We start from the raw sequence: 26,081 nt of genomic DNA, 5'->3' as shown, positions 1-26,081 counted from the left end.
GAAGGAATATCCTATCTTGTGTTTGATGGTATTATCTGGACTGCTGGAGCTATAAATCCATACAAACCAGATGTGAACTTGACAGCCCTGCTGCCTACTGCCAGGGGCCAGATCAGCACCCTCTCTGTTAGCACTTCTCTTCCCAGTGCTGTTGCCCAGTGCTTGCCAGGACATGTAGTAACATTCCTTTTTTTCAAGTCTGAATGGTCTGGAAGCAGAATGAAGTTACAGTAATGGCAGTGAATTTTGGACATTGAAATAAGAGAATGACTAATCCAGATAGACAAGACTTGATTTTATTAATAAAATTTGTATTTTCCTCTTTGAGGTGACAGTTACAAACTTTGGTTCAAAAATAAAAGAAAATATGAACAGCAAGAAGTTGACTTTTGGAATCTCACTTTTACATGTATAAACGTGCATAAGAAAATACCAGTTGGAAACGAGCCAGCAGAAGCTAGTACTATTTAATTTAACAATTTATAAGAAATAGAAACAAACATTTCTTTTCAAGTCTTACATATATTATGAAAAATAATTACAAAAGGATTTGTGTTGTAAAGCTAAAATGTAATTTCTACTTCCAACTACCTGAATAAAATGTTCAGAGGGAAGGCCAAACCAACGTGTTTTTTTGGTGAGCTCTGAATAGTGAATTGTAAGGGTTTGGGTCAAAGACAGCTCTTTAGGAAGCAGTCCCTCGTATGTTGCTTAGCAACTGTGTAGAATCACATGACCTAGACATATTGCATCCCTGGCCTTCAGGTGGAGTAACAGGAAGAAAAATATTTCATATTAATGGGACGGGCAAATATTGTATAGACTATTCTGTGAAACTTTTAGTATCCAGCTCAGAAAGCAAACATCCATCATTGCTTACATAAACATCTAAGTAAACACTGCAAAAATCCATAAATAACTGTTTAGAATCCAGTTTTTATATTTATGTAGCCCAAATAAGCACAATGGAAACAAATCCAGATGAGATTTAAAAAAAAAAAAAAGGAAAGCTATATGACTAATTTATTTCACAGATTTTTAACTGTTCTCTTACACAGAAGTTTGTTTTTTTCTTACATATTTTCCCCACCCAAAAATATAAACTTGTTTATTTTAGGTATATACAGTTATCTTATGAAATTATGGAATTAGAATAGAAAATAAAAAGTCTGAGGTATAGCACCATGGAACACAGCACCTTTGAAGGTGCTTTCCTTTCATTATCTAAATTCATTGTCACAGAGTGATATCAGCAGAAAAGAGTTGTTTGAGTGTGCTGCTCAAGATCTTCCAGTTTTGCCACCTTAAGTTTACTGGCGACTTCAAATAACAAAGCTCTTCAACAACAATATATACAAAGGGATTTTATTATTAATCAGAAATTGAATTGGCTTCACTGGCAATTACAGTTTTATTTTTTCAGAATACATACACAGTATTGACAATGTAGTTTTGTAATTGTAAAATAAGAGCCAGATGCAATTCAGAGACACATGCAAGTTTTGGAATGGACAGAGAAATCACGGTATAGTACTGTACATAGAATAATTACAGTTTATATTAAACACTTTCTTAACACCTCTTTGTTGTAATGGAAGGAGCACCATTGTCGTTGGTTTTTTACAGCACCAAAGGAATCCAAAGGGGGTGTTCCTGAAGTGAGCCCTATGTTGTCTGTCTGTGCCACAGCATCTTTGCAAAATAAGTTTAAGTCATGTGATTCTGGCCCTACAAGGGCAACGATTACTTTCTAGATAAGACATACATACACAGCAAGACATTTTCTATGCCATCCTTATTCAAAACTTGCATGTGGCATGAAGTGGGTTGGTAGCACCAAAGTGCAACATTTGTGTTGATCTGATTTTGTGTTAAGCTTAACCAAGGAAGCAGACAGGACCGACCTCAAATCCAAACTTCTGGTTCTGATCACCAAAGTCATTGATCATCACATCAACTATAGGCACTTGGTCTATTTTGGGCGTGTTGATTTCCAGCACCGTCTTTGCATAGCCCTTTCTTGACTGTTAAAAAAAGAAGAGAAAACCCTAAGCTGTTATAGATCTGAGCAGTTAACATGTACTGTAGATCTTCATAGTTTATCTCTGAAGTGTAGAATTTTTAAATTACTGCTCTGTCATGCATCATATATTGCAAACTCTAAATCTTATGTTTTCTTATGATTTCATTATAAAAATGTGACATGGAATGTTTTGATTTCAGATGGAGGATGACCCATAGGTTTTTTACATACTAAAGTATGCCTACAAATGAAAAATAATCTAAGATATTTAATTTTTCTTAGAGAATTCTCAGTTCATGTCTATACTATTTAATAAACAATAATATTCTCACAGCAGTGCATGTTTTCCCTGTGAAAAAAAAATTACTAATCAGTTCTGAAAGAGAAAAGATCCCCTTCTAAGAAGAAAGACTGTAACTATCTCAGAAAATATTAGAGCAGCTGTTTGGACAGGAAAGAAAGTTGTATTCTGACAGAACTGCCAACTGCTGCACTTAGAAGCCAGCTTTGAAGGCACACCCTTGCTGCCTAAGGAAGGCTCTCCAGCTCCTCTATGTATCACTCAGCCCAGTCATCATGGAGTGCCATGATCAGCACTGCTCTTCCTTTAGATGGTCTCATATCTGCTGAGACCCCTTTCAGCTATACCAGGGTCTTGGAGTCCAGATGAGCATCCCAGTTGACAGATCTGAGTGTTCTCAGTTCACTGACAGTTGCAACTTTCAGCTCTCTCTGGAGCTCTACATTTACTCTCTGTGGTTAACAAAGGTGAAATGAAAATACAAGGCACATAGAAAGGCTGACATGAAGCAGTTGTGTATTAGAATCTCACTGCTGAGGGGAGGTGCTTTGCACCTCCTGAGCTGCATCTCTGCCTCAGAGCCAGGTGTATATCCTGGCACTTTCAGGTCTCTAATTCTATATCTCTGACTTCTCAGAAACTGCCTTCAGAATGCTCCTATATCAAACACCAAAATAATGAGGCTTCGTCACTTGTTCCTTTGATGTTTTTGTTTCAAAATGTTAAATAGAGACTCTTCTATTTCTTAAAAGTGGTAACAGCTGCTATGCCCACAGAGACCCTGAAAGAGAAGTGCTCAGAGAGCTGATGCACGTTTGGACACCTCTGGGGATTTTTACCTAAAGGAGGATTCGGATTGAAAATCCACAAACTTCACCTGGCTTTGAATATACAAAATGAGAAAAGGAAATACAAAGTCACATATGAAACTATTAAATTAATTCGCTATGTTTGGGTACATACATAGGACTTAATGCAATACATGTTTTTGCTGTATTCACTAAATATTCTATTTGTGTATACCTTGATTTCTAGTATGGATATATTCTGCTTATGGGCTGCCTTCTCTCATTATCTCTTTTTGCTTCTGCTCTTCCCTTATACTGTGCTCATACACAGTAGCAGATAGTCTAGTTTCAGCACAGTAGTGCTGACAGCCTCCATCCATTCCAAGTTTGTTCCATTTCTGCTGCTTGGCTTGTGGTTATTTCTTTTTTGGTACATAGGTGAAAATTAAATATGGAATGGTGTACTGTGTTTAAAAATCTACTCAAAGTCAGTATACGAGAAGTAGAGTGTTTACAAAGCTTTTCTCAGAAGAAAGCTGTGAAAAAATAATTTGTTTGATTTCTACTTTAAATGACAGGTTGGTTTTATAAAGACTCTTTGAAGCTCTACTTACTGCACAGCCATCATGGAGAGCTTTGATGTAAGGATTGTTGTCATAAGACATTTCTTCATCATTGGATCCTAAGAACCTTAGTGCTTTGTCATAGCTGTCAGAGGGTGCGTCGTGCCAGGCTACAGACTGGTGACAGTTGTAAGTGAAATTTTGTCTGGCAGAGGCACTCAGTAGTTTAAGGAATGTCATTTGGACCATATTAATGGAATTGCCTTCAACATCCAAATAGGAAAGCTGGAAAATATAAGAAGTTAGATGAATATTTATCTGTTTTCTTTGGTACAATGCAAACCAAAATTATTGTTGGCAAAAGAGAACCACATAACTGTCCTTAATTAAAAAATCAACCAACACATAACATTTTATGACGTTTTAAAGGTCAATACAGCTATGATTCAGTAAATAAATTTTCATGATGTAGTAGTATATTTAGGATGAAGAGCTACATATTTTAGCTTCGTTCTACTGGGAAAGACATAATTACTCCTACCTTATAGTGTAAAGCAGCAGAATCTCTTTAGGAATCTGCTTTTAGTTAATCATGAAGTTATGTCAGCCCGCAGCCTCACCTTTGCATACTCAGTATATTTCCAGTTACCTAGACTGGGGTGGGGGATCTGTGCTCCAGCTTCTTTCCTAAGGTTCAGTGGTGAGGTCAGAGGCCAGATCCTCACCACCGGCTGGGCAGGTGACCATTGGGATCACTGTGGGACAATACAGACCAGGCTTCTGCTGCCCAGTGGCAAGAGGCCACATAGCTGCTGTAATATTTAGGGCAAAAGGGCTGGGGGTCTTTTCATTATATAAATATTTATAAAATCCCTGGGATTTGCTGATCACTGACAACATGTACCTGATTTATGAATACAGTTATATTGCAGTGACAACTTACAAGTTTGCCTCGCTTAAATTCACTAAACCAAGATCCTGGATTCTCCTTTGGCCACGATGAAATTCTAACCTGTGTGGTCAAGCAGCAGAGACAGAAGTATTTGAAACATATGTTGACAGATATGAAGGTTTTACATGAATTGGGACAAATTTCACACCAGATAATAAAGAATGGTTCTTTCTGCAATCTCAGCCACTTTAAAGGTTAAAAATAGGATGTTTTTCTTGTAGAGAATGCCTTCAAATTAGTGACTTCAAATAGAATCCAAGAGAGAGTTCTATTTGAGGGAGATGGTTGTAATCTGTTAAGATTCAGGTAAACTGCTGGTAAAAATTGTTGCTGTGAAGTGTCTAAATGACTTTTCACTGGTGTTGATGCTGATAGATTTCTGTCATTCAAGCAGGCTTTTAGAAAGCCTTCCTCTGCACCATATGCCCCAGCAGATGTAATCTATAACAGTGAGTAAGGACACTGTTAATGAAGTCTTTTACATCTACTTTGCATAGGAATAAATGAATAAATGAGCCCACAGGAGAAACACAGTGAGGTTTAGCTTTTAGGTGACAAATACTAGATCATGTACTGTAAGTGGCTGCTCAGCTGTGTTGCATTCTGAAATGTAGTGAAATGTTAGCAAGCAGGTGCATAGATTCCACATCTGAGAGTGCAAATGGTATTTGTTAACTCTATGTACCATTTTACTGCTCCATTCATGTATATGCAAATGTAAATGCAATTAGAAAGACAGATACATGAAAACGTGACAATGTAATTATCCTGTTTAGTTCAACATTGCAACTGCACAGTAGGAACTGTCAACAGCCAACTGAAAACACAGATTGGTACTTACTCCTTCAGATTTCTTATCTGGGTAGATGCAAGTTTCCCCACCTGCTGTGAAATTGCAGTATACTTTGAAGGAATCTCCGGAACAGCCCTGGTTAGGATCAATCCAATATTCCCCTAAGACAAATGGGAAAATATTTGGCTTATACAGTAGAAATAATATTCAGAAGACCAAGCTTTACTGCTACCTAATGGTCCTCCAAAGTTCATAGGAAAGTTATTTTATCTGAATGGTTTTGGCCAGGGAGCAAAATCTGGAGTGATTTGCATCCTTATCTGCATGAAAAGGTGTCATCACAGGGCTTGGTGGGGCTGTAGCTGGCACAAGCACCTAAAGTTTCCACTGAGAGGGATACATCTCAAGCAAACACTTTTTTACTCCTGGGTTATGAAGCTGCAACACCAGTGAAGGCTGGACATGAAAAGAGCTGCAGCCCATCCAAGCTCCATTCAAAGTCAGTGCTTTTTAAAATCTGCTATTCTAATTAAAGTGATGATTTCTGTGATGTGGGGTCTTATCTCCAGATGTTTCACAGACAGGGCAGCAAATGACTTTCTGACAACTACAATTCTAATCCAGTTTCAAACAAATAGAGGAGGTTTCAAAGAGAAATGGCAAATCCTTTCACCAGTTGTGTCTTCTTAATATAGGGCATAGACAAAGAATTTATGGGATTTAACAATTCTGTTGATTTAGGCTGTATATTGAAAAGAGTCTTTCATTTCTATAAGCTTACCCCTGGAGAATTTTGTATTTTAATGAATGCAATGTCTTTTATTTTAACTAAAATAAGATTACTTTTTATATGAAGAAAGATCTAAAGAAGAAGCAAATACTGGTAAATGAAGAAAGTGGATGTGTTCTGTAAAAAACATTCCTTATTATGGAGGGTGCTGAACTGTAAAATATGTACTTTTCATATAGCACATACACTGCTTAACTACTCCTCAAGGCAACCATCTTTCTTATCTATCTAGAGTGAAAGCAGTAAAATATTATTAAACTGTCAAAATCTATTTTTCCTTCCATTTAAAAGCAGAAAAATATTGCTTTGAACTGGGAGAAATATCCATTGCAATTGAAAAAATTATGAAAGGATGAAAATTTAGTGAAGGCTGGCTTTCATTTAAACCTTTTCAGAGGGGTAAAATTATTTAGAAAAAAAACCAACAAAGAATAATAAAATCAAGATAGTTCTTAGGAACACTGTGTCTCTTCATATGACTTTGCATTTTATTATGCTACTACTTGGTAGCATTAAACAGTATCAAAGAAACTTCCATGCCTCTTTGCTGGCTGTTCTAGAAAAAACAGTGCTGATGCAGTAGAGAAAATTATTGCTTCTAGGGGTAAAAGACCAGTAAAGTTTTTGAGTCATAATTGAATAGAAATCTCATATAATACCAATGCTGTTTCATATTATTATTCTAAGCTCTTTCATCACACTCTTGTTTTGATTGTCCTGGAAATGCAAGGCCCACCTTTCAAAACAACAACTGCTTTTATTCATCACTTTAAAAGATTTTAATTTGAAAACCAGATCAAGTTATGTATTTAAAGAACTTTGGCTCTTACCAAGAGAACATCTTTTACGTTTTTTAAACTTTTCTGCCTGTAAAAATAGATTCAATGAGACTGTATTTGTTGAGCAACTGTATTAGCCATCTACCAATAAGGCATTATCCTGCCAAAGCACCCTGGCAGACCCTAAGCTCAGCTGTGTGTGGCTGTGCCATGCAATATGAACGCACCATCTGGGAAGTCCGGGTGGCAGAGCTGCAAATCTTTGCAGGTCCGGGCTGGGTTATTCTGGGTGCCCATGGGAAACTTCATGTGCTCAATGTCTTGCTTCAGTGAATTCAGCGAACCAAAGATCTCCTCCATGCCATCGGAATAATCCAGAATATTATCACCAGCATCAGATAACATATAGTCAGGAGATCTTCTTGTCTTCTTGGGTGACTGGATTGGCAGTGGCTGGATAACCTCACCTGGAGGACCCTACGTGGAAAAAAACATTTCTGATTTTATCTTTCTGTTAGTTTTTCAGCAGAGAAAGACCACAGAATGTGGGTTGGAGATGCTTTGAATAGGCTTTCTTCAAGGTGTTTATTTCTTTATTTCACCATTTTTCCTTTAGTTTCATACCTATGTGCATTGATTTACTTGCAAAAAAAACCAAACAAAAAAAACCATTGTAAAAGGCCAAACCACTGTTGTGCTCTAAACTCTTTTCACTGCATTGCTTTTTGGGGAAGTGTGTGTTGCCCTCACACAAGTGACGTGCAGAACTGACTCACAGTTGCCTCTATATCCCTGTTGATTCCCTCAAGCACAGACATATTCTATGAAAATGGAAAACTGTGGATGTTTCCTATGATAAAACTATGGAAAATTCCACTTGGGAGTCCAGGAAACAATATTTAATTTCAAGAAATTGAAACACTTCATTCAGATTTGGACTCTTCATTTTAGGTTGTTATGATATATAAAAGAAATATGGAAACAGAAGAGTATCATCAGGGGAAACCAGTAGAATTCTGTTTTCTGTGCTTCAATATAATGTATTGAATACTTACTGTATGAGGGATTTCTTTGTGGGGGGTTTATAGGGGTTTTTTTTGGGTGGGTTTTTTTTTTTTTAATTTTTTAATTTTTTAAAATTTTTTTATTTGTTTTAAGTTTCTATTGGCTTTTTCAATGCAGATATGTATTTCTGTGCCTGGTGGATCTGTGTTTCTTGAAAAATGCATTTTCAAACAATCATTCATATTTTAGTTCCCAAATGCTGTCTTCTACACTTGTCAAAAGAAGTTCATCATGCCAGTGTAATGCAAGATAAGAATTCTTACTTACTGGAGGGCCAGGTGGACCAGGTAAGCCACTATCACCCTTCTGACCTGCAGGACCCTACAAAGCAATGAGAGAAGTGCAGTGTTGACCATGCTACACAGTGTTTAAAAATAACACACACAGAAGCTGAGGAAAAGAACAAAAATGTAGAGGAGAATTACTCACACTGGATCCTTTGGAACCTTTTGGACCCTGGGGACCCTATGGGCAAGAACATATAACTCTGGTTGGTGTGTATTGCACACAACATGGGGGTGGTTTGAACAGGAGGGCTGGATGAAATTACTTACAGGTAATCCAGGAGGACCAGGGGGCCCAAGTGGACCAGCAGGACCAGAAATTCCCTAAAAAAGAGTAAGACAATAAGCACAGAACAAAAATATTCTACATCGTGGACTGTGCTAAAAAATCATAAGTATGAAACAGGTAGCCCCATTAAGTGTCCAGCCGTGATGAGTTTTGAGTCAGGCCATTTGCTAGAGGCCAAAATAGTTGGCAAGTTTAAAACACTATGTGACAATCTGAGTTGCTTGTAGTTACAAAGTCAGTTACACTGGCTGCAGTGCATTGTCACAGCTGTGTTCCTCTTCAGACTGGCTTGGAAACCTCACATTTTACACAGTGCCTTAAAAACATGGCATAGTAACTAGAAGAGCGGGAGCTACTTTGGGTAATACAATTAGTAAATGTGATGAGATTGCTGCTGCTACTTTTATCTTGTTGCTCACTTGTGTTATGTGTGCATGTTAGGATGTATGTGTTTCATTCATTTCCTCAAACACTCTATAATCTCATTTTAAGATGTTTCATTTTGCTGTGGTTGTACAATGCCTAAGAAAGTTTTAACCTTTTGCAGGAGACTCTGGGTAGCAAATGTTTATAACAACTTTATGTCTTTCAAGAGAAAGCCTGGAATATGTAATCCTTGCTTGTGTGGAACTTAAATGGAAACACAAGTATGTTGTACTCACTGCATCACCCTTGGCTCCAGGAGATCCCTGTGGGCCAGGAAGACCCCTATCACCCTTTTCACCCTGTTCTCCTGGAGGTCCAATCAGGCCAATCAAACCAGGATGTCCCTAAACAAGATTTAAGAAAATATAGTTAAAACTCAATATACATTAAAGTAACTGTGTTTTGCAAATACATAAATTAGACCTTTCACATGTTACCACTGTTGCTTGTCAACAATCAACCTGAAAGCGAATTATTCTAAAAGCATATTTATTGTTGTTAGGTGGTCTTTTAAACTAAGATTATTTGCAAGTTGTGACTGCTTATTCAGTGAAAGATCTAAGTGCAAGGTAGTCCTCACTGAAACTTATACAGAAATCATAGTACCCCTGGGTACACATTTCATACCAGTTTTCACATTAGATGGTATCAGCATCTCACAGAGTTCCACATGTGATACGGCTGTATAATCAGCTGATCCAAGCACATAAAAAAAACCTGCAGTTCACAAGGTACAGTCGTATTCATGTCCCTTTCCCTACACCTTTTCTCTGATACACAAGCAATCAATATATTGTTGGGACTCCATAGGAAAATGCTATCCCAGGTGTCTCAATCCATTATTTCAAAATAAAGTATTATAGCTGTTAAATATTTATATTTTGCTCTTTTAAAATAAAAATCTCCAATACTTGTTATTTCTACTTTGTTCTTGTAAATCTGGCAGTTCCCTTTCCATCAATATCTTTGGGATTTTCATTGCAGGGATCACGTGGTCAATAGATTATCACACAGGCAGTAATCTTTTTCTTTCTAGGTATTTCCAGGGTATCAGATATGGCTTAAAACTTCATGATTACTATTAAGACTGTGGGAAGCTGTTTGATAGGCATGGTATGATGCCTTGCTGATACAAACTCTACTGCTTCTTTCTGCTAATTTTATGCAGACTTTTAGATTGGGCTGAAGTTACAAAGACAAAGCCAATTAGCAAAGCATACCTTCTCTCCTTTGGAGCCTGGATCTCCTTTCAGTCCAGGCAAGCCTGGTGGGCCCTATATAAATAAGGGAAGTAATGTTAAAATAAGTTTTAGCATCCTGCTCAGATCATGTTTTCTTGAAATGTTCTTAAAGGCAGTGCAAATCAAAGTAAAAATTCAGTGGTTAATAGTTGTGATTGATGACATGATTAGAGCCCAAGATGAAGTTGAAATATATGTTTAAAAAGTCATAATGATGCTACAGGGGTATTTAAATTACTTTATAATTAGAAATCTATAAAGAGTTGTATGAATAGAAATCTGTGAAGCAGAGGGTCAAATAAATTATTGATTTGAGAAATCTTTAGATTTTATAAGAATGGAAATGCTGTTTTTGTGTAATTTGTACAGGATGAGGTAGAAAATGCTGACCATGCAGTGCCTATGCAAAAGACATGAATTTTCAGAGGCTGGTAATCTCACACTGCACATGTATACATGAGGTGTAGAGCTGCTACTCTAAATGTGTGTCCCCTCGCTACTGCTCTGGTGGCAGTGGACAGGTTCTGATGTGGATAGCAGTGATAAGAGACCTTTTCCACCTGGCACATAATCAAAAGTGCCATAACATTTCATGTACAAAATATTATTCAGTGATCATGCTTTCCATCTCCAGGATATCGCTAGATGCAAAAGCTTAGGCAAATACATAATTCATGAATGAAATGTGAAATTTTTAAGCTTTTGGAATGCAGAATCAGACTTTTCACCTGCAGTGTGTTGTGCTCTACTGCAAATCAGGTTTCATAGTCTCCTGATAGTAATTTCCTGTGGAGGATGGGAGGGGAAGGAGGGAAACCTAACCTCAGCAACTTTTACATACCAACTTTACTTTCTTAAGATCCAAAATTAAGTTGCAGCAATGTATTGAAAAGTTCTTGTTGAGCTGACAGGAAGTCTGTGCATTTGAGAGCATATAGTTCATTAATATAGTCAGCTTCAGATTTGAACTGAAGATTTAACCTCTGAAATGTTAGAAGAGAGATCTTTTGGTGATGTATTTGGAGGCTTCTATGACTGATGTGTGGGAAAAGGATGCTCACCAGAGGTCCAGGAGGGCCATCCTGACCTGGTGCTCCAGGCATACCTTGTTCTCCCTAGAAAAACCAAAAAGCTTGCTTTACCAAAGTATAAACAAGAAGAGCAACATTTAAAATATTATTAAGTTCTCCCTTACTTACCACAGGGCCAGGAATGCCCCGGAGACCCTCTGGGCCAGGTTTTCCTGCAGGTCCCTGGGGACCAACTGGCCCTGTTTTTCCAGGAGCCCCTTCTGCACCAGGTTCACCCTAGAAGGAACAGACCAGGTCAGAGAGGGGGAGCTGGCTGAGTTTGGCACTGGAGGGATGTGCAAGAGGCAAAGTGGTTTTTAAAAGCCAGAGTTCTGCACAGGACAATTTCCTGAGTGAAATGTCTCTGGCTTCATAGAGAGATGTGGTGCCAGCAGAGCAGGCTCACCTTGCCTGTCACAGGTGAGCTGTGTTGGGCCTGCACTGCTGGCTCCACTCCATTACATATTGCTACTAATTCTGGGTCTGAATTTGGATTTTACAGTTTATCTATTATTACTTTGAAGAGTTGCACACTCTATGCATCATAAACAATTTACTTTTAATTCATAAATAGTTTATATTTCTATGCTTCAAAAAAACCCTCATTGTATTACCTTTGCACCTTTTTCACCTTGTCTGCCTTCAGCACCCGTTGCTCCAGGAGGTCCCTGTAAAATATGGACACTGAGCTCATAATCTCAGCTTTTTTCAAATATAACCAGTGAAAAGAATTCTGAAAGTGCAATTTCTACCATATTAATAAGTAGCAAATGCTTACAAAATAACATTAAATTTCTTTTTTGACATTTTATTCCCAGGATAAAAAATATCAATCTGCCATATCAGCTCTTTCTTCCCTATAAAATTTCCTAGGTTTTTAGAATATCTAAAGGAATATATATGCCTAACACATATGACATGATGAGGTTCAAACCAAAGAATTAGCTTGGGAAAAAATCCCAGGATATAAAAGGAAAAGGGCAATACTAATTTATATGTACAATAAGAACTAATTTTAAACTTGCTTTGCATTGACTTCTATCTATTCACTGTAGTTTATCCACCAATTCCAAAAAGGCCTGTCTTCCTACAGTGCACAGAGTGGCAAATACTTCTTTATTCTCTGAGTCAGGGATGGGCTCAGTAAGGGGCCTGATTACATTTGGACAGCCAAAAATTGACATATTATCCACTAACTATGAAAGTGAAAAATAAAAAGACATTTTTCTCCTCCAAAACATCAAGGGCTGATTGCTAGGTTGGGTAATTAATATTCATAGTTCAGTTATGAACAGAAGCAGTGTCTAGAATCTAATGTACTCTTCTGAAAATGGTTCTCTTATATGCTTAGTTTAGAAAAGATGCACTCAAGATAATGGACCAACTGTTCTCCTGCAAGGTTATTTTTTAGCCTGGGAAATGTCTTTATTACAAGGAGCTATTTCTTGCCAGCCAATGAGCAGCTTAAAGGAAAATGAAAGAAAAGTGACCATGATCAAATGCTGTGATTTTGTGAATCTATATAAGACTCATCTGTTCATTAATGCAACAAGCATGTTATTATGTAAAAAATTTAAAAAAAAGTTCTAAAGACCAGTAATTAGAAAATTCATTCACTTCCATTTATTTACTGCTTTTTACTTTTTAACAATATATAGAAAAACAATGCAGGCTCCCTAAAGGTAAAGCACCAGAACACAATTTTAATTTTACAGATAAGAACTGTACTTCCAGTCAAGCATCTGCCTGTTTGCTTTGTGAGCTCAGGTCTTTGGATCAGTGTTTGACCTAAAGCCATTTTTTATACTAGAGCTGAATTTAACCCAAAATTTTTATAGCCTGATATATTTCACTATGCACTGCTACTGGCACATATCTTGAGAAACTCCACGAGTTTTAATTCTGGGAAATTTATATTCATTTTATAACTATTTACATAGAAGTATATTAAGATCATTCATTTGCTTCTGAAATTAGGCTTTCTCCAGGGTGACACTGAACATCTGCAGCACTGTATGAACCTTTTGGCCCACAGAAATAGTTCAGACTTTACATCAAAGATAATGCCAAATGAATTGAATTACCCACAGTGGACTTTAACCATTTGTTGTGGGTATTAACAGGTTTTTTCTTTGGTATTTTTAAGAGCTGTAAGAGGTAAAGGACTTATTTTTATTTCTTCAAAATACAGAGAAGCTTAAAAGCCCTGGGCCAAATGCTGAGTCTTTAAAACAGGAAGAATAATTTAAATCCCTGCTCTTTCAATAATAATTAGTAATGTCAGATTACTAAAAATATACCCCTTTGTGTAGGTTGTAATTTGTTGGGTGGATCACAGTTTGCAGTGATAACAAGAAAAATCAACAGGTACATAAATAAATTCAGAAACATTTTACAAACATGACTTTGTTTTCTTATTTAAAATTTAAATGCCCATTGTCTTTACTGCCTGAAAATTCCTTGTACTGAAGTTCCCACATGGATTATAATCCACCCTATCTAAGAAACTAAAAAAGGGTCGAATGTGGCAATTTGTATTTGAGAACTATGGTCTTTCATAATCTAGAAATGCAGCTGCAGCATGAATTAATTAGCAGGGCTAAACCCACTGTGATGGCTAAAATACAAATACAATGAGTGATGAGTGCTAACCAGAGGGAGTGTTCACTATCAAACAGCGCCAAGGCTGCCCCAGGCACAGAGCTGCTGAAGGAGATGCTCCTTCGCACAGGCTGGCCTGGCACAGCCAGGGCTTCTGCAGAGACAAACTGGTGATTATTATTTATCTTACCTTCCTACACTGCCGTTGTTGGAGTGGCTGGGAAATTGTAACTGACAGAAAGGATCTCAGTAACAGTAATTTTACATTAATGCACGATTCTCCCCCTCGGCATCGCAGCTACCATGCTGATTTTTATGACCATTGCACTCTAATTTTGGACATACTGCCTGATACATTTTATGAACCAAGAAGACAAAAGAAATCATGAAGAAACAAACTTTTTCTCAATTTTTGTTATGTGAACCTATTGAATATTTTTCTCTGCTCTTCCATATTTCATTAAAATAATTTAAAATGCTGTTTATAGCTGTCTGTCCTCTGACTTAAAGCATGATTTCCAACACAGAAAACCATTACTACATTTCATCAGCCTGTTGAGATAGGAACCTGGCATATTGTTAATTGTTCTGTGCATTTGCAATCAAGAGAAAATCAGCTTAATTTTTAAGTGGTGAGTGCACCCTGCTGAGGCAGCATCATGCTGTAGCCAAAATGGAATGAAATCTCCTTCATAGAAACACTGCTTTTTCCCAAGTTACTCAAACATTGTATTTAAAGGCAACAGACCAAATAAACTTCTTCTCAATACAATGAGACTGGCTTTGTTTCAGTATTGACATCTCTTATTTTAGTGGAAGCAGATGGTATGGCCTCCAGTGGAGAACAAAAATATATTAGTCTTGCACTTTAAATTCTAATATTTTTTGGTTGGTCTATGGAGCTTTATGTGTATGTGATGTGGACATATGATTGTCACTCCCAGAGAAAGCAGCCCAGCAGCAGATCCTAAAGCTCAAGAGCCTGGCACACTGAAGGAACACAGGCAAGGAGTGCTGTCTGTGCTGATTTGTATTGACTGCATGTTGATGTTAAGGACAAACGTTCTCTGATGGTGTCTTTTCTTCCTGCTGTTTTTAATATTTGTCAGACAGAAATCAATGAATTCAACCTAGAGATGTACTGTATGTTCATAGTACTGTATGGCAAACCAAAAAGAAGTCCCAAAAGTAAGAGCAAGGGATTAAATTTCGGAGAAATAATAGTAACAACGTAACTGTAGAGTGATTCAGTCTGTATCTCTATTTCTAGATAAGCAGGCACAATTACTGCAGTTACTTGCACCTTAATTACATTGATGTATAAAGCCTTCTGAGCATGCATTTTTCTGATCTGGTACATGCACAGATCATTTAAGAAGTCAGAATATGTAAAATAATAATTATGATTTAATGAAAATTAAAAAAAAATCACTTTAAAAGACTTTATCTATTACTATGTCACAAAGGTCACCCTTTGTAGATTATGGTTTTAGCTTATGAGTTTCTTAGATACAATGGAGAAACAATTTATGTGCATGTCTTTCACTAGAATTTGCTTCCCAGGGGGAGCTGGGGAAACTTTGTAACTAAACAGAGATTGCTCCAAACTCTGATGCAGGGTAATAAACATGATTCAGAACATCGGGCAGTAAAACTGAGTTCAGGTCAGTTCTGAAACAGAATGGAAGAGGGGAATGAAAATGCTTAACAAAATAAATAAGGAGACTGCTGTTGAGGATTTCAAGAGACTTTAATTAAAAGTATGAATTCTGAGCTCTGCCAGCTCATTGTTTCAGAGACAGAAAAACAAAAAATGGGGTGGAATATTGCTTTGTAGTGGTATAGCCAGAGCTGCACCTCCCAGACAGCACTATTACTACTGAAATGGTATGTCCTTCTCAAGCCAAATGACAAGACTCTTGTTAGGGTGTTTTCTTGAATTTGATTCTACCATACAAGTGACGAAAACTAATGAAAGCATTTTTTCCAGCTAAGTATGAAGCTTTCAGTCTTTAGCTGTTTCTTTCTAGTGTAACATCAGAATAATACAGATTCCCTACAAGTTGGAAACACTCTGGTGCTCAAGTAATGTAGAATCTGATTCTACAAAATATTTTCTTCAAAATTCAGCAATGGGATTACATTGCAATATCTAGCCATACATTCTCCCTAAATTGGAAACGTGTCAAACCACAGTCAACATGGAATTTGTGCTTCAAAATTCGGGGTTTTTGTCTAGGTACAATCAGATAGAATATAGCCCATCTGTGAGGAGTGAGCTATTGCCTTTCTGTATAATAAAGCAGGAAGTTTTAATTTGATGTTGAGCAAATATACTAATTGCTAATCAATCGAGCCATATTTCAGTTCTAGTGATAAGGTTGCTGATGCTACCATAATCATTTACAATATTATAAATACTTTGTGTGTTGGTGGAGCAAATAGATTACTGTATAAAATAATTAAAACTAATAGGCTTGTCAGCTCACTCAAGCCCATTAAACAAAGCAATTTAACATATTTGGCTAAATAATTTTCAGCTTACATTTAATAATGCCACTTCTCCTATTTTTTTAAATGTAAAAACTGCATGTAATTGGCATCTAAAGCAGACCTTAGGGTTGATGCACCTACTACAGTTCTGTGAGTGCAACATCATTTACTGGGTTTGATTAGCTATATTTGTAAAGCCTGTAAACCTTCAAAGGCTTTAGAAATAATGGAATAGCTTCGTAAGTTACAGAAATGTCTGCCTGTTGTTACAAAATGTTAATTTTGTATGCAGAGGAGATTACACAGTTTTGCACAATAGCTGCATTGAAATTATTTTATTTCCAAGACTAAAGACACCAAATCAGACACATTCTCCCTGCTCCCTGATAGCAGTCATGTGCCTAAAGATGATGTCTGCTATTACTGTCATAACAACTCACTCCTGCTAGCAGACTAATTGAGTAGACACTGAATTCTTGAGTGAAAAGAAAAAGCACATTTATGCAATTCCCTATCTATTTTTGTTCTAATATTCCACGTTAGCCATGTTAAAGAGCTTTCTCTGCTGTTTCTATTTTTTCATTTCCCTCATTACATTACTTAAAAGAAATTACAAACGTCATGTATGAGTGTCACAGCGCAGAACAAGTAGCTGAAATTCTCTAGGACATGGTGTCTCAGAAAGAGAAGTGTACAAGGGAACATGAGAAATTCCTTACTCTTTTCCCAGGAGGACCAGGTGGGCCAGCTTCACCTGAAGGACCTGGTGGACCCTGCAACAGAAAATTATAAACTCAGCAGTAATAAAGGATCAATTTCTCATCTTCATTAAATACCACAGGCATCTGCCATGTGTTAGCCCCTTCCAGTGGACAGAATCTAGAGAAATAGAAGAAATAGAAGAACTTTGATGCTTAATATGGCTCAGATACTGCTTAACATCTTGGCTTAATTTCATCAGTTCAGCTAATGAAGATTATTTGGCTGCAGCATTTCTTTCTTAGGCTCAGAGCTGCTCTAATTTTAGTGCTCCTCAGCAGCTCCAGCACAAATCTTTTAACACATCACTACTTCTAAAAGAAATTGAGCTCTTGCTCAATTGTGTTACTGTAATATGGGCAGTTCTACATCTGCAAGGAAATAAATAGTTATTTTTCAATATAATAGAAAAAGCATCCACTTCGAAAATATTTTTAAGAGTGTGACTGCATAGAAGGCACTGATTTGGGAAAAGATACTTTCTTATCATCAGAGAGAACATGAAGGTGACATAAAATGAGAAAAAAATCTTACAGGTTGACCAGGATCACCATCTTCACCCTTCTCTCCACCAACACCATCCTGACCCTACAGAATTCAAGGAAAATAAACAAAAATAGAAATTCAGCTAATTTAAGTCACTAACTCTCATATATATATATATAAAAGAGTACTATTTTTCTACAGAGCATTTTCCCAAGAACATTAGTTTTCAAAAGTTTTTAAAGATTTTTAAACATTTTTAAGCCTTAAGAACTATGTGAACAAAAAAGCAACGAATCTTACAGGCAAGAGCTTATCCCTAGACAAGAAAGAGAAAGGGTCAACTAGAATTAAGTGCAAACTAAGACTAGGACCTAAAACTGGTTTACTTACAGCTGGACCAGGTTCCCCAGGGGGACCAGGATCTCCAGGAAAACCAACTGGGCCCTAGATATGTCAGGAAAAAAAGCAAGGAATGTGTCATCCATTGACAAGCAGGTAGCACTCATCACAAATCTTTTATGAAGCATATAATGAATGGAGTGCAGTTGTAGAAAATGCTGTGGTTCTGTAAGCAGCACATTTTCAGAATGCTTCACAGTGGTTTGGGTTAGAATGATGAAGATCACTTACTGGGTTACCCTTAGGCCCATCATCACCTGGAGGTCCTTTAGCACCTGGTGGTCCGGCTGCTCCAGGTGGACCAGCTTCACCTTTTTCTCCCCTTTCACCTTTTGGACCCTGTAGAAAACACATGAACACAAAAATGCCATCTGGAAATTGAATGGCCAAAAAAAAGAGGATCACAATGGCAAACTCATTCTTCAGACAAGGGCCATGTCACTCCCCCAGTAAATACTGGCATGCGAGTGGGAAATTAGTACCTCTCAGGTCAAGTGCCAAATTCTGCACCCAGTTTGCATCAGTGAACTGTTTTCAGAAAGGAAAACATGCAAGCCAAAGTTACTACTTATGGAAGGAAAAAGGTATTCTTTTAGGAAGTCTCCATCTTCATCCTCCGTTGGTACAAGATGTGGCTATGATTACACGGAAACAAATTGCATTTTAAAGGTATAAGTTCTTCACTGAAAATTCAAAGAAAACATACACAAGTACACAAGTGATCTGAGGAAATCCTTTCCAAAGCAAGCACTGCCAGATACCTAAGCTCACCATAATAATGATAAGACAACAACAAAATACTCACAGATGTTCCAGATTCTCCAGGAGGTCCAGGATTACCAGCTTCTCCAGGCTCACCCTATAGATGCATAAGAAAAATTTATGAGTCATTAGGGAGAATATTTCTATGAATTTACTTCTGTTATTACATATTCTTCCCAAGTTTATTTATGTAAAGAGCTTATAAGAACTGGTTTTTATTTGGTCTACCTAGAGGGAGTTGAGTTATGTATATGGTTTTGCAGAACTGGAGTCTGAAATTTGAGAGATAATACAGCAAACTAATATTTTGTTGAGCCATGGAGACTAAACTTCCCTTTGGGCTTTGGAAGATCTTCCCCTTTATTATCCCATATACTGCAAATTTCCTGTTTGTGATTATTGCTATAGCTACTGTTAGGATAAGAAAAAATTATATAAAGAAAAACCTAAGGATGAAATAACAGCATCAGTTAGAAAAACGTCCTCCACAGGCTACAGAGGTGTGTGCTATGTATTTACCAGTGATGGAATTTATTTAGTAAAGCAAATGGCTTTCAGGATGATACTGTATGGAAATAAAATCTGTGCACATCAAAGATTGTACACGATTAAGTGAATATTTAAGATAATTCAGTCTCCTTCTGAGCTAATACACAGTATTATCTCAAGGATTGTCTTTTCAATTCTTAATTTTAAAGTTTAGTTATGACCAATTATTTTCTAGCTCAGTGGTCTGATACATAAAATTTTATAGAAAACTCTTCTGTTAGTAGGATATTTAGTTATTAATATCACAGAGACACAAATCATGGAAGGATAGCAGAATATGCTTTGTGATTGTCATGGAGTGCTTAGATAAGAACTATGTACTCTTATCCCATAGAATTTTTCAATCCAGCTGCTAATGGGGGGATCTTTTTCCCCTCAAATATATTCTTTTTCCAAACCAAATGAATGTTGCCAAAAATTTTATTTATGAACAAGAGTAGTTCAGTGCTGAAAACCCAATCATTTACTGAATTCACAGAACTGGAATAAATTTGTGTATCCTTGCTAACCTGTGTGATCTGCATGCCCCTCTTCATTTCCACATGGTCAGTATAAAACTATAAATCATAAAATACAATTTAAAAACAAATCTTATGGTGTAGATACTGAACTTTTTTTCGGAGAAGCTCAGAGCAGCATGATAACCTCACTGGGACCAGAATTCAGCCCAATGCAAATATTTCATTAGATTAAAGGAAAAAGGTTTCAGTACCTCTCAACTGAATTCCAGACTAGGATAATTAACAGATAACCAACACTTTAGGAGCAATATTAAAATGCCCTTTAAAAAGGGCACTATTAAAGGGTGAATGTGCCTTTAGAAACTCTGGTATGTTTTATTAGATACACTTAAATTTGTAGTAATCTCAAAAATTAATGATCCCCTATAGTACTTAATATTCATTTACTTCTGTGATGCAGCATTCATTTTAAAACAAAACAAAAACCATAGGGGATGCTTCAGGTCAATAAGTGTTAAGTATGTTTTTCAGGAAAATTCATAATCTTCATTTCCTTATTCTCTGCACAGCATTTACTGAGTCTGCAGCACCATTGGCATTGTGGTTTTGTCCATACCTACTATCAATCAAATGAGATTTTTGCAACAACAGAGAATGAAGTCTGGAATCAGCAAAAATATGTTATCAGTTATATTAAGTTAGTAGCCATCCTATACCTACAGAGTGCACTATACAGACCCTCTCCAAAGGTGAGCCCATTGCAGGACAAACCAAAGGAGTGACATAAGAGCACTAATTGTGCCCAGTCTTTCCTGAGAAGCACTTGTGCAGTGTAATCCCCTTGTCAGCTTCTCAGAGAGTGAGCTCTTTTTCTGCCTTTCTGCTAAATAATATTGTAATTTATGATGATCCACATTTGATTTATAATACAATTCTTACCCTTCCTGTTGACAAACACATCTTCATTCTGTGATATTGTGCAACACTGGGCTTCTTCTGACCTACACTTGGGAGCACCAGGGGAGCACTGGGGGTGCCTGCTCCAGCACACATGGTGACATTGGCTGGAGCAGCAGCCCAGATCAGCTCTGTGCACAGCAGCTCCCCAGCAAGCAGCAGTGTGGAAAACTGAAAAATTGGAAGGGCTAGAAAATGTCAAGATATTCCCCTTAAAGGGCATCTGTGAAAGATGAGACCAGTTAAAGTTTCATCTCATATTAATATTTCTGTATCATTGCTCTACTAAAAAATGTGTCTCTTCTGTGTATGCAGTCCTTGTTTTATCTGGCAGTGATTTTATAGTCCAAGTATTAGGTACTATGAAATGCTGTATTTAGTTTAGATAACTGTTAAGGGAGTTAAACAGTGTTTTGATAGAGAAGATTGTAGCTGATAAATATTTACAGAGTGCATATTTATAGCTACTAAAAATTGTGTAATCTATAGCTATTGTTGGCCCTTGTCTTACTTTTCATTTTTAGTAACAATGGCATTGATTCAGAATCTAATGTACCTTCTCCATGGGAAATATTTCATGTTCTGCTGGGAAACAGATTTTATGATCTAATAATAGATTTATTCCACCTCTGGAGATTTTTCTCTCTTTTGTTAGCAGCTCAGATCTTTTAAAAGTTAGTATGGTCTTTCTTAGGCAAAGCCTTCCTCTGACAGAATTTCAACAAGAAAAGACAGACATCTTAAACTACATAGCATCATGTAATTTTGCAGACATGCTTAATTCTGAAAATCTCTGTGGATTAAGCAAGCAGAAAAGTTTCTACCAAGCTAGGCAAAGTAGTTTAAAAGTTAAAATTTAAAACACATTTTTTAAAAGTTTTCAAGTTTAATAAATGTTGTTTTCCTCATGACCAGTTCTATAGAACTGTCCATACAAAGCACAGAGATAGTGGATGGAAGGCTGCCACCTTTTGGTTAAATTCTGGGACACGGTGTTTCATTTCATAGTAATGAGAGGCAACTTTGCTACTGACTGGGTTGTGAAAAGTTACAGTTTTGCTCCTTTTTGCCATTCTCACAAAACAAAAAAAAAAAAAAGGAGAGAAATTGTAACTCTAGAAGAGAATCTTTTTTGCATAGGTCTGCATATGTGTTAGATATAAGGGCTCTGTGGAGAGCTAAATTTAATTGACAGAAATTCTAAAGGCTGTGTTTTCTGGAAGGGCTCATGTTTACAAGCATGTTGGAGAGGTGGAGAAGGATGAGAAGCAATCACAGTCAGTAGGCCATGTAAAGTTACTAAAGTAATTTGTAAGGATGGATATTCAGGTAGCCTAAGCTGCCACAGACACATCTTGATTAGGTACCTTAGCAGTGTCTGCACATATAGGTGTGGAAAAATGATATGCACACATAAAATTGTCTGTGAAAACTTATCAAACATGTTTCTAAACTTAGAGCCAGGGTACTCAATTGATTTTGTCCTCTCACTTCTATCTGCAGTATAAATCAATGATTAAGCATGAGAACTATTGATTTCACTTGTTTACTGTGTTGGACTCCTTATTAGTGTACTATCTTGAAAAGTGTTTTAGAACAATATAATAGGAAGGAATGTAAACCCAGATGAGTATAGTGGTTTTCTAACACCAGACTTTTTCAAGCAGTAAACCAGGTCTGGGCTCTGAGAGGCTACAGAACGAATGCTTAGGCTCTGCAGACATTGGGTTTGCATTGCCCTCTAACTCTGATAGTTTCTAACGCGCTGTGGAAGGGACAAAGGGTAGAAGAACAGCACAGTACTCAGTGCAGTTATCACAAATTCATCTAAATTAGAACAGCAAATTTATTTCATTAGGTTTTGTGGAAGTGTGGGGTTGACATTACTTGATCTGTTTCCCCTCTGTTGTAAATTCTTACATACATTCTAAGGCACAGGTTGGAGAAGTCATGAGCAACTTCCTGGCTATTTAGAATACCTGCAAGTTAGACCTTTGACATCAAATTGGAGATAAGCATGTGTTGGTACATTATGGTTTTCCATTTTTCTTAATTAAAAGCAGAAGAAAGTGACTGCTCTTGGTGTGGCAGCTGGATTTAAGTGGTTCTATTGAGTGAAAGACTGCCAGGCCCTCAGTAGAGGTTACGGCATTAATAATGCAGGGCTACAGGAACATTTGAGTGCTGATGCCTTTGAACATTCAGGCCCTTGTGTGTAGAGCAGGGGAAAAAACAAGCTAGTTAAAAATGCATGCCACAAAGTGTGACAAAAATTGTTTATCTCTGCCAGAAGATAAGGGGGCTTTGAAACCCCTGTATTAATGAAAAAATACCTTCTGGTCAAACCATTCAAATATGAAAGTGAGAAAACCTATTTCTCTCCTCAACAGTGACAGGGATGATGCCAAAATGTTTTTGCACGTTCTACACTCGCTGTATTTAATTATCTGTAGTATGGTATGTCTTTCCTGAAAGGGGTGCAGAGGCCAAAGCATGCTGACATAATAAGAAAAACATTGGGGAAAAAATGTGTGGGAAGAAGAGGAAAATAAAAATGCATGTTTTGTTTAAAAGCATGAACTATCCTCCCACTGCAGCAACTCACCCTGACAAAACAACTCCTTATGATATCTAAGCCTGAAATCTCATTCAACGGAACTGAAATTAAGAAGGAAGATATCCTAACAAGGAAAAAACCCTGGCATGTACTAAAACTTGAGGAGGAGGGAGGAAAGCAATTAGAATAAATAAAAACTTCCAAAATAATACACTTGGAAGCTTCTCTTTGTGGATGCAGAGAGTATGGGAAATAAGCTAGAGGAAATACAAAATGACATAAAAAATGACAACCAAGTGATAAACAGTCTGAATTTCATGTTCTTGAACTAAATTTCGTAGCCTAATCATCACAAATAGTGATTCTAAATCACACAGATGAGTTGCAGGGAGAAACAAAGGAGTAATGAGTTCAATATAAGCCAGTGCTTTTACAAAATGACTGAAATATAATTTGATCATGAAACACTGAAAATTAAAGAGGTGACTGAAACCAATGGGAAAATTCCTATCAAGTTCAGTGGGCCACAATATTATACAAGGTGGGTTTTTTTAAAGCACTGAAGATAATTAGGTGCTACCCTGGATGTTCTCATAATTAACATTTTTCTCAGTACCCTAGTGGTCACAGGAAATATTTTTCTTCCCACAGTCCCCATTATTTTCTGTATTCCACTGACATACAGATTCTCTTTTCCCAGTAATTTTTTATTTCTCTCAAGTCTTACATTGATTGTGTCACATTTTTGGTACTCTTCCCAGAGAGAAAAAAACAAATCCTGCAGCATTTCATGAGGCCAAGACCTTTTTTAAAGTAGGCTGGATGAACAATGTCATGACCTTGGGACATGAAAAGGAAAATCCTTGTTAATAACGCAGTCAAGCAGGAGGGCATCGTGTTTTGTGTGTCTTGTGCAATTTTGGGGAAAAAAAGATTGAAAACACCAGAATGATGCTGCTCCCAAAAGGTGAGCTGATGCTCAGAGCCACATGCTAAGAAAGAAGGACTGCAGTGAAGCATTGTCAACTTGACACAATGACATCTGTTTGGGCTCAGTACTTCTGGTCTCAAAAGACAAAAAGGGAGACAAAGTAGGCTATTTTTCCATCAAACCAAATATTATCTTGTAGTATTCTAGTACACTCTTCGCCACATCCCAGAGCACTGGCAAGTGATTTGGTTGATGGGCATGTAGAAAGAAATCATGAAACACCTGAAGATTCTTTTAAAAGACTATTTTAGTTAGAGAAAGGGAAATCTTGGTTCGTGTTCTGAAAAGTTAACAATATAGAAAGCTTTCTGGAAAACTACCAATACTAACATTCCTAGGGATGTTTTTTCTATGATTCATTGACATTGGTGTTTGAATATATGTGATACTCTGTGTCAAATAATTAAATACTCAAGACCAATCTACATAGTTTCTCAATAAACTATTTATACAGTGGCCTGGAACATATTTCTATTTTTTTTCCTCCATCTTATGCTCCACTGAGAATCTTCTTTCCCATTCTGAAGTTCAGGAAAAAATTAATGTTAAATCTGTAACATTACGGCAAAAGGCTTTTAGGCTTACATAGGTGATGTGGTCGAGGTCATGTGGCTTGATAAAATAAACATAAACAGGCATCTCTTTTGAAATTTTTGCTGGCTCAGCACTAAATAGTAGTTTACTCTCTTGCTTCAAATAAATTACAGAAAAAAGCCCTTACATCCATGCACATGTCATCTTTCCTTTAAGAAAAAGGAAGATACATCTGGCATGTTCCTTGGATAAAACACAAAAATAAAAAACCCCAAACAAGCTTACTCCATATCCTTGCAGAAAATTTTCTGAATAGAGAACTGAAAATAGCGATGAAAATAATTGTAATGAATGAATATCATATAGCATTCCTACTCCAATGGGTTCTCTTTCCAGGGGGTTTTCATCCACACTCACCTTTTCACCAACACCTCCAACAGAGCCAATTGAGCCTGGGGGGCCTTGGGGACCCTACAGTGGTAAAAGATATTTGTTATCCCAAATATAGTTATCCAAAATAAAGTGCTTATTAGTCAATTAGCAAGACAAAAAAATAGATTGATTCTTACATCAGCTCCATTGGGACCCTGGGGACCTCTTGGACCTGGCGGGCCAGGTGGACCCTGTATCAAAGAGACAATGTGATATCACAGAATCATAGAACAGATATAATATAGTTACAATCATAAAGAATAAGTCCAGTAGGGATTTCTGACCAATGGAAAGTAACGTGCTCAATCTGTAGAGAGCTTTTAATCTTTGCTGTGCAACAGGAACAGCAGGGCCAGATTGCTGCCCACTGGATGAGTTCACAAGGTGACAGGAGATCAGGCTGTGTTACACAGGACCTGAGCTGAAAATGAGCTGATGCTTCGGGCCCCCCGAGGATTGGTTCTTTCCCTACAAGTTCCCTGCCTGCCCATCCCACTGTGCAGAGACCCTGGACCAGCTCAAGTGTCCATGACAGCCCTGTGGCAGAACTGCACCATGGTGCCTACAGATGAGTGTAGGAGTGAAGCATCCAGACTTGGCACAAGGTGCTGGAGGTGAATGTATAGAGTAGAGAGCTTGCCTGGCAGTCAGGAACAGCCCACAAGGCATTCTGTCAGGAGGAGAAACAGCTGCAAAATGTATCACCCAGGGAAAATAAACAGTGCCAAGCAGTGTT

General features: G+C 37.2%; 1 protein-coding gene across 4 annotated transcripts in view; it reads right to left on the bottom strand.

Annotated features, from left to right (window-relative positions):
• Positions 1-280: 280 nt before the first annotated feature.
• The window catches only part of COL11A1 (collagen type XI alpha 1 chain), a 133,126-nt gene continuing 107,325 nt past the window's right edge, over positions 281-26,081 (bottom strand). For all 4 annotated transcript variants that reach the window (XM_048312912.1, XM_048312913.1, XM_048312915.1 and 1 more), the window contains 20 exons: positions 25,483-25,536; positions 25,331-25,384; positions 18,908-18,961; positions 18,334-18,441; positions 18,094-18,147; positions 17,752-17,805; positions 17,178-17,231; positions 11,979-12,032; positions 11,494-11,601; positions 11,356-11,409; positions 10,274-10,327; positions 9,290-9,397; positions 8,609-8,662; positions 8,484-8,519; positions 8,322-8,375; positions 7,217-7,466; positions 5,469-5,581; positions 4,619-4,687; positions 3,727-3,960; positions 281-2,024 (listed from right to left, as the gene is read on the bottom strand). In XM_048312912.1, coding sequence (XP_048168869.1) covers positions 1,878-2,024; positions 3,727-3,960; positions 4,619-4,687; positions 5,469-5,581; positions 7,217-7,466; positions 8,322-8,375; positions 8,484-8,519; positions 8,609-8,662; positions 9,290-9,397; positions 10,274-10,327; positions 11,356-11,409; positions 11,494-11,601; positions 11,979-12,032; positions 17,178-17,231; positions 17,752-17,805; positions 18,094-18,147; positions 18,334-18,441; positions 18,908-18,961; positions 25,331-25,384; positions 25,483-25,536 — 1,767 coding nt within the window. In that variant the 3' untranslated portion in view covers positions 281-1,877. The remainder of the gene's footprint in view (positions 2,025-3,726; positions 3,961-4,618; positions 4,688-5,468; positions 5,582-7,216; positions 7,467-8,321; positions 8,376-8,483; positions 8,520-8,608; positions 8,663-9,289; positions 9,398-10,273; positions 10,328-11,355; positions 11,410-11,493; positions 11,602-11,978; positions 12,033-17,177; positions 17,232-17,751; positions 17,806-18,093; positions 18,148-18,333; positions 18,442-18,907; positions 18,962-25,330; positions 25,385-25,482; positions 25,537-26,081) is intronic.

The sequence above is a fragment of the Corvus hawaiiensis genome, chromosome 9, assembly GCF_020740725.1.
Source record: "Corvus hawaiiensis isolate bCorHaw1 chromosome 9, bCorHaw1.pri.cur, whole genome shotgun sequence".
In the NCBI taxonomy this organism is placed as follows: Eukaryota; Metazoa; Chordata; class Aves; order Passeriformes; family Corvidae; genus Corvus; species Corvus hawaiiensis.
This window is presented reverse-complemented; position numbering and strand designations above follow the sequence as displayed.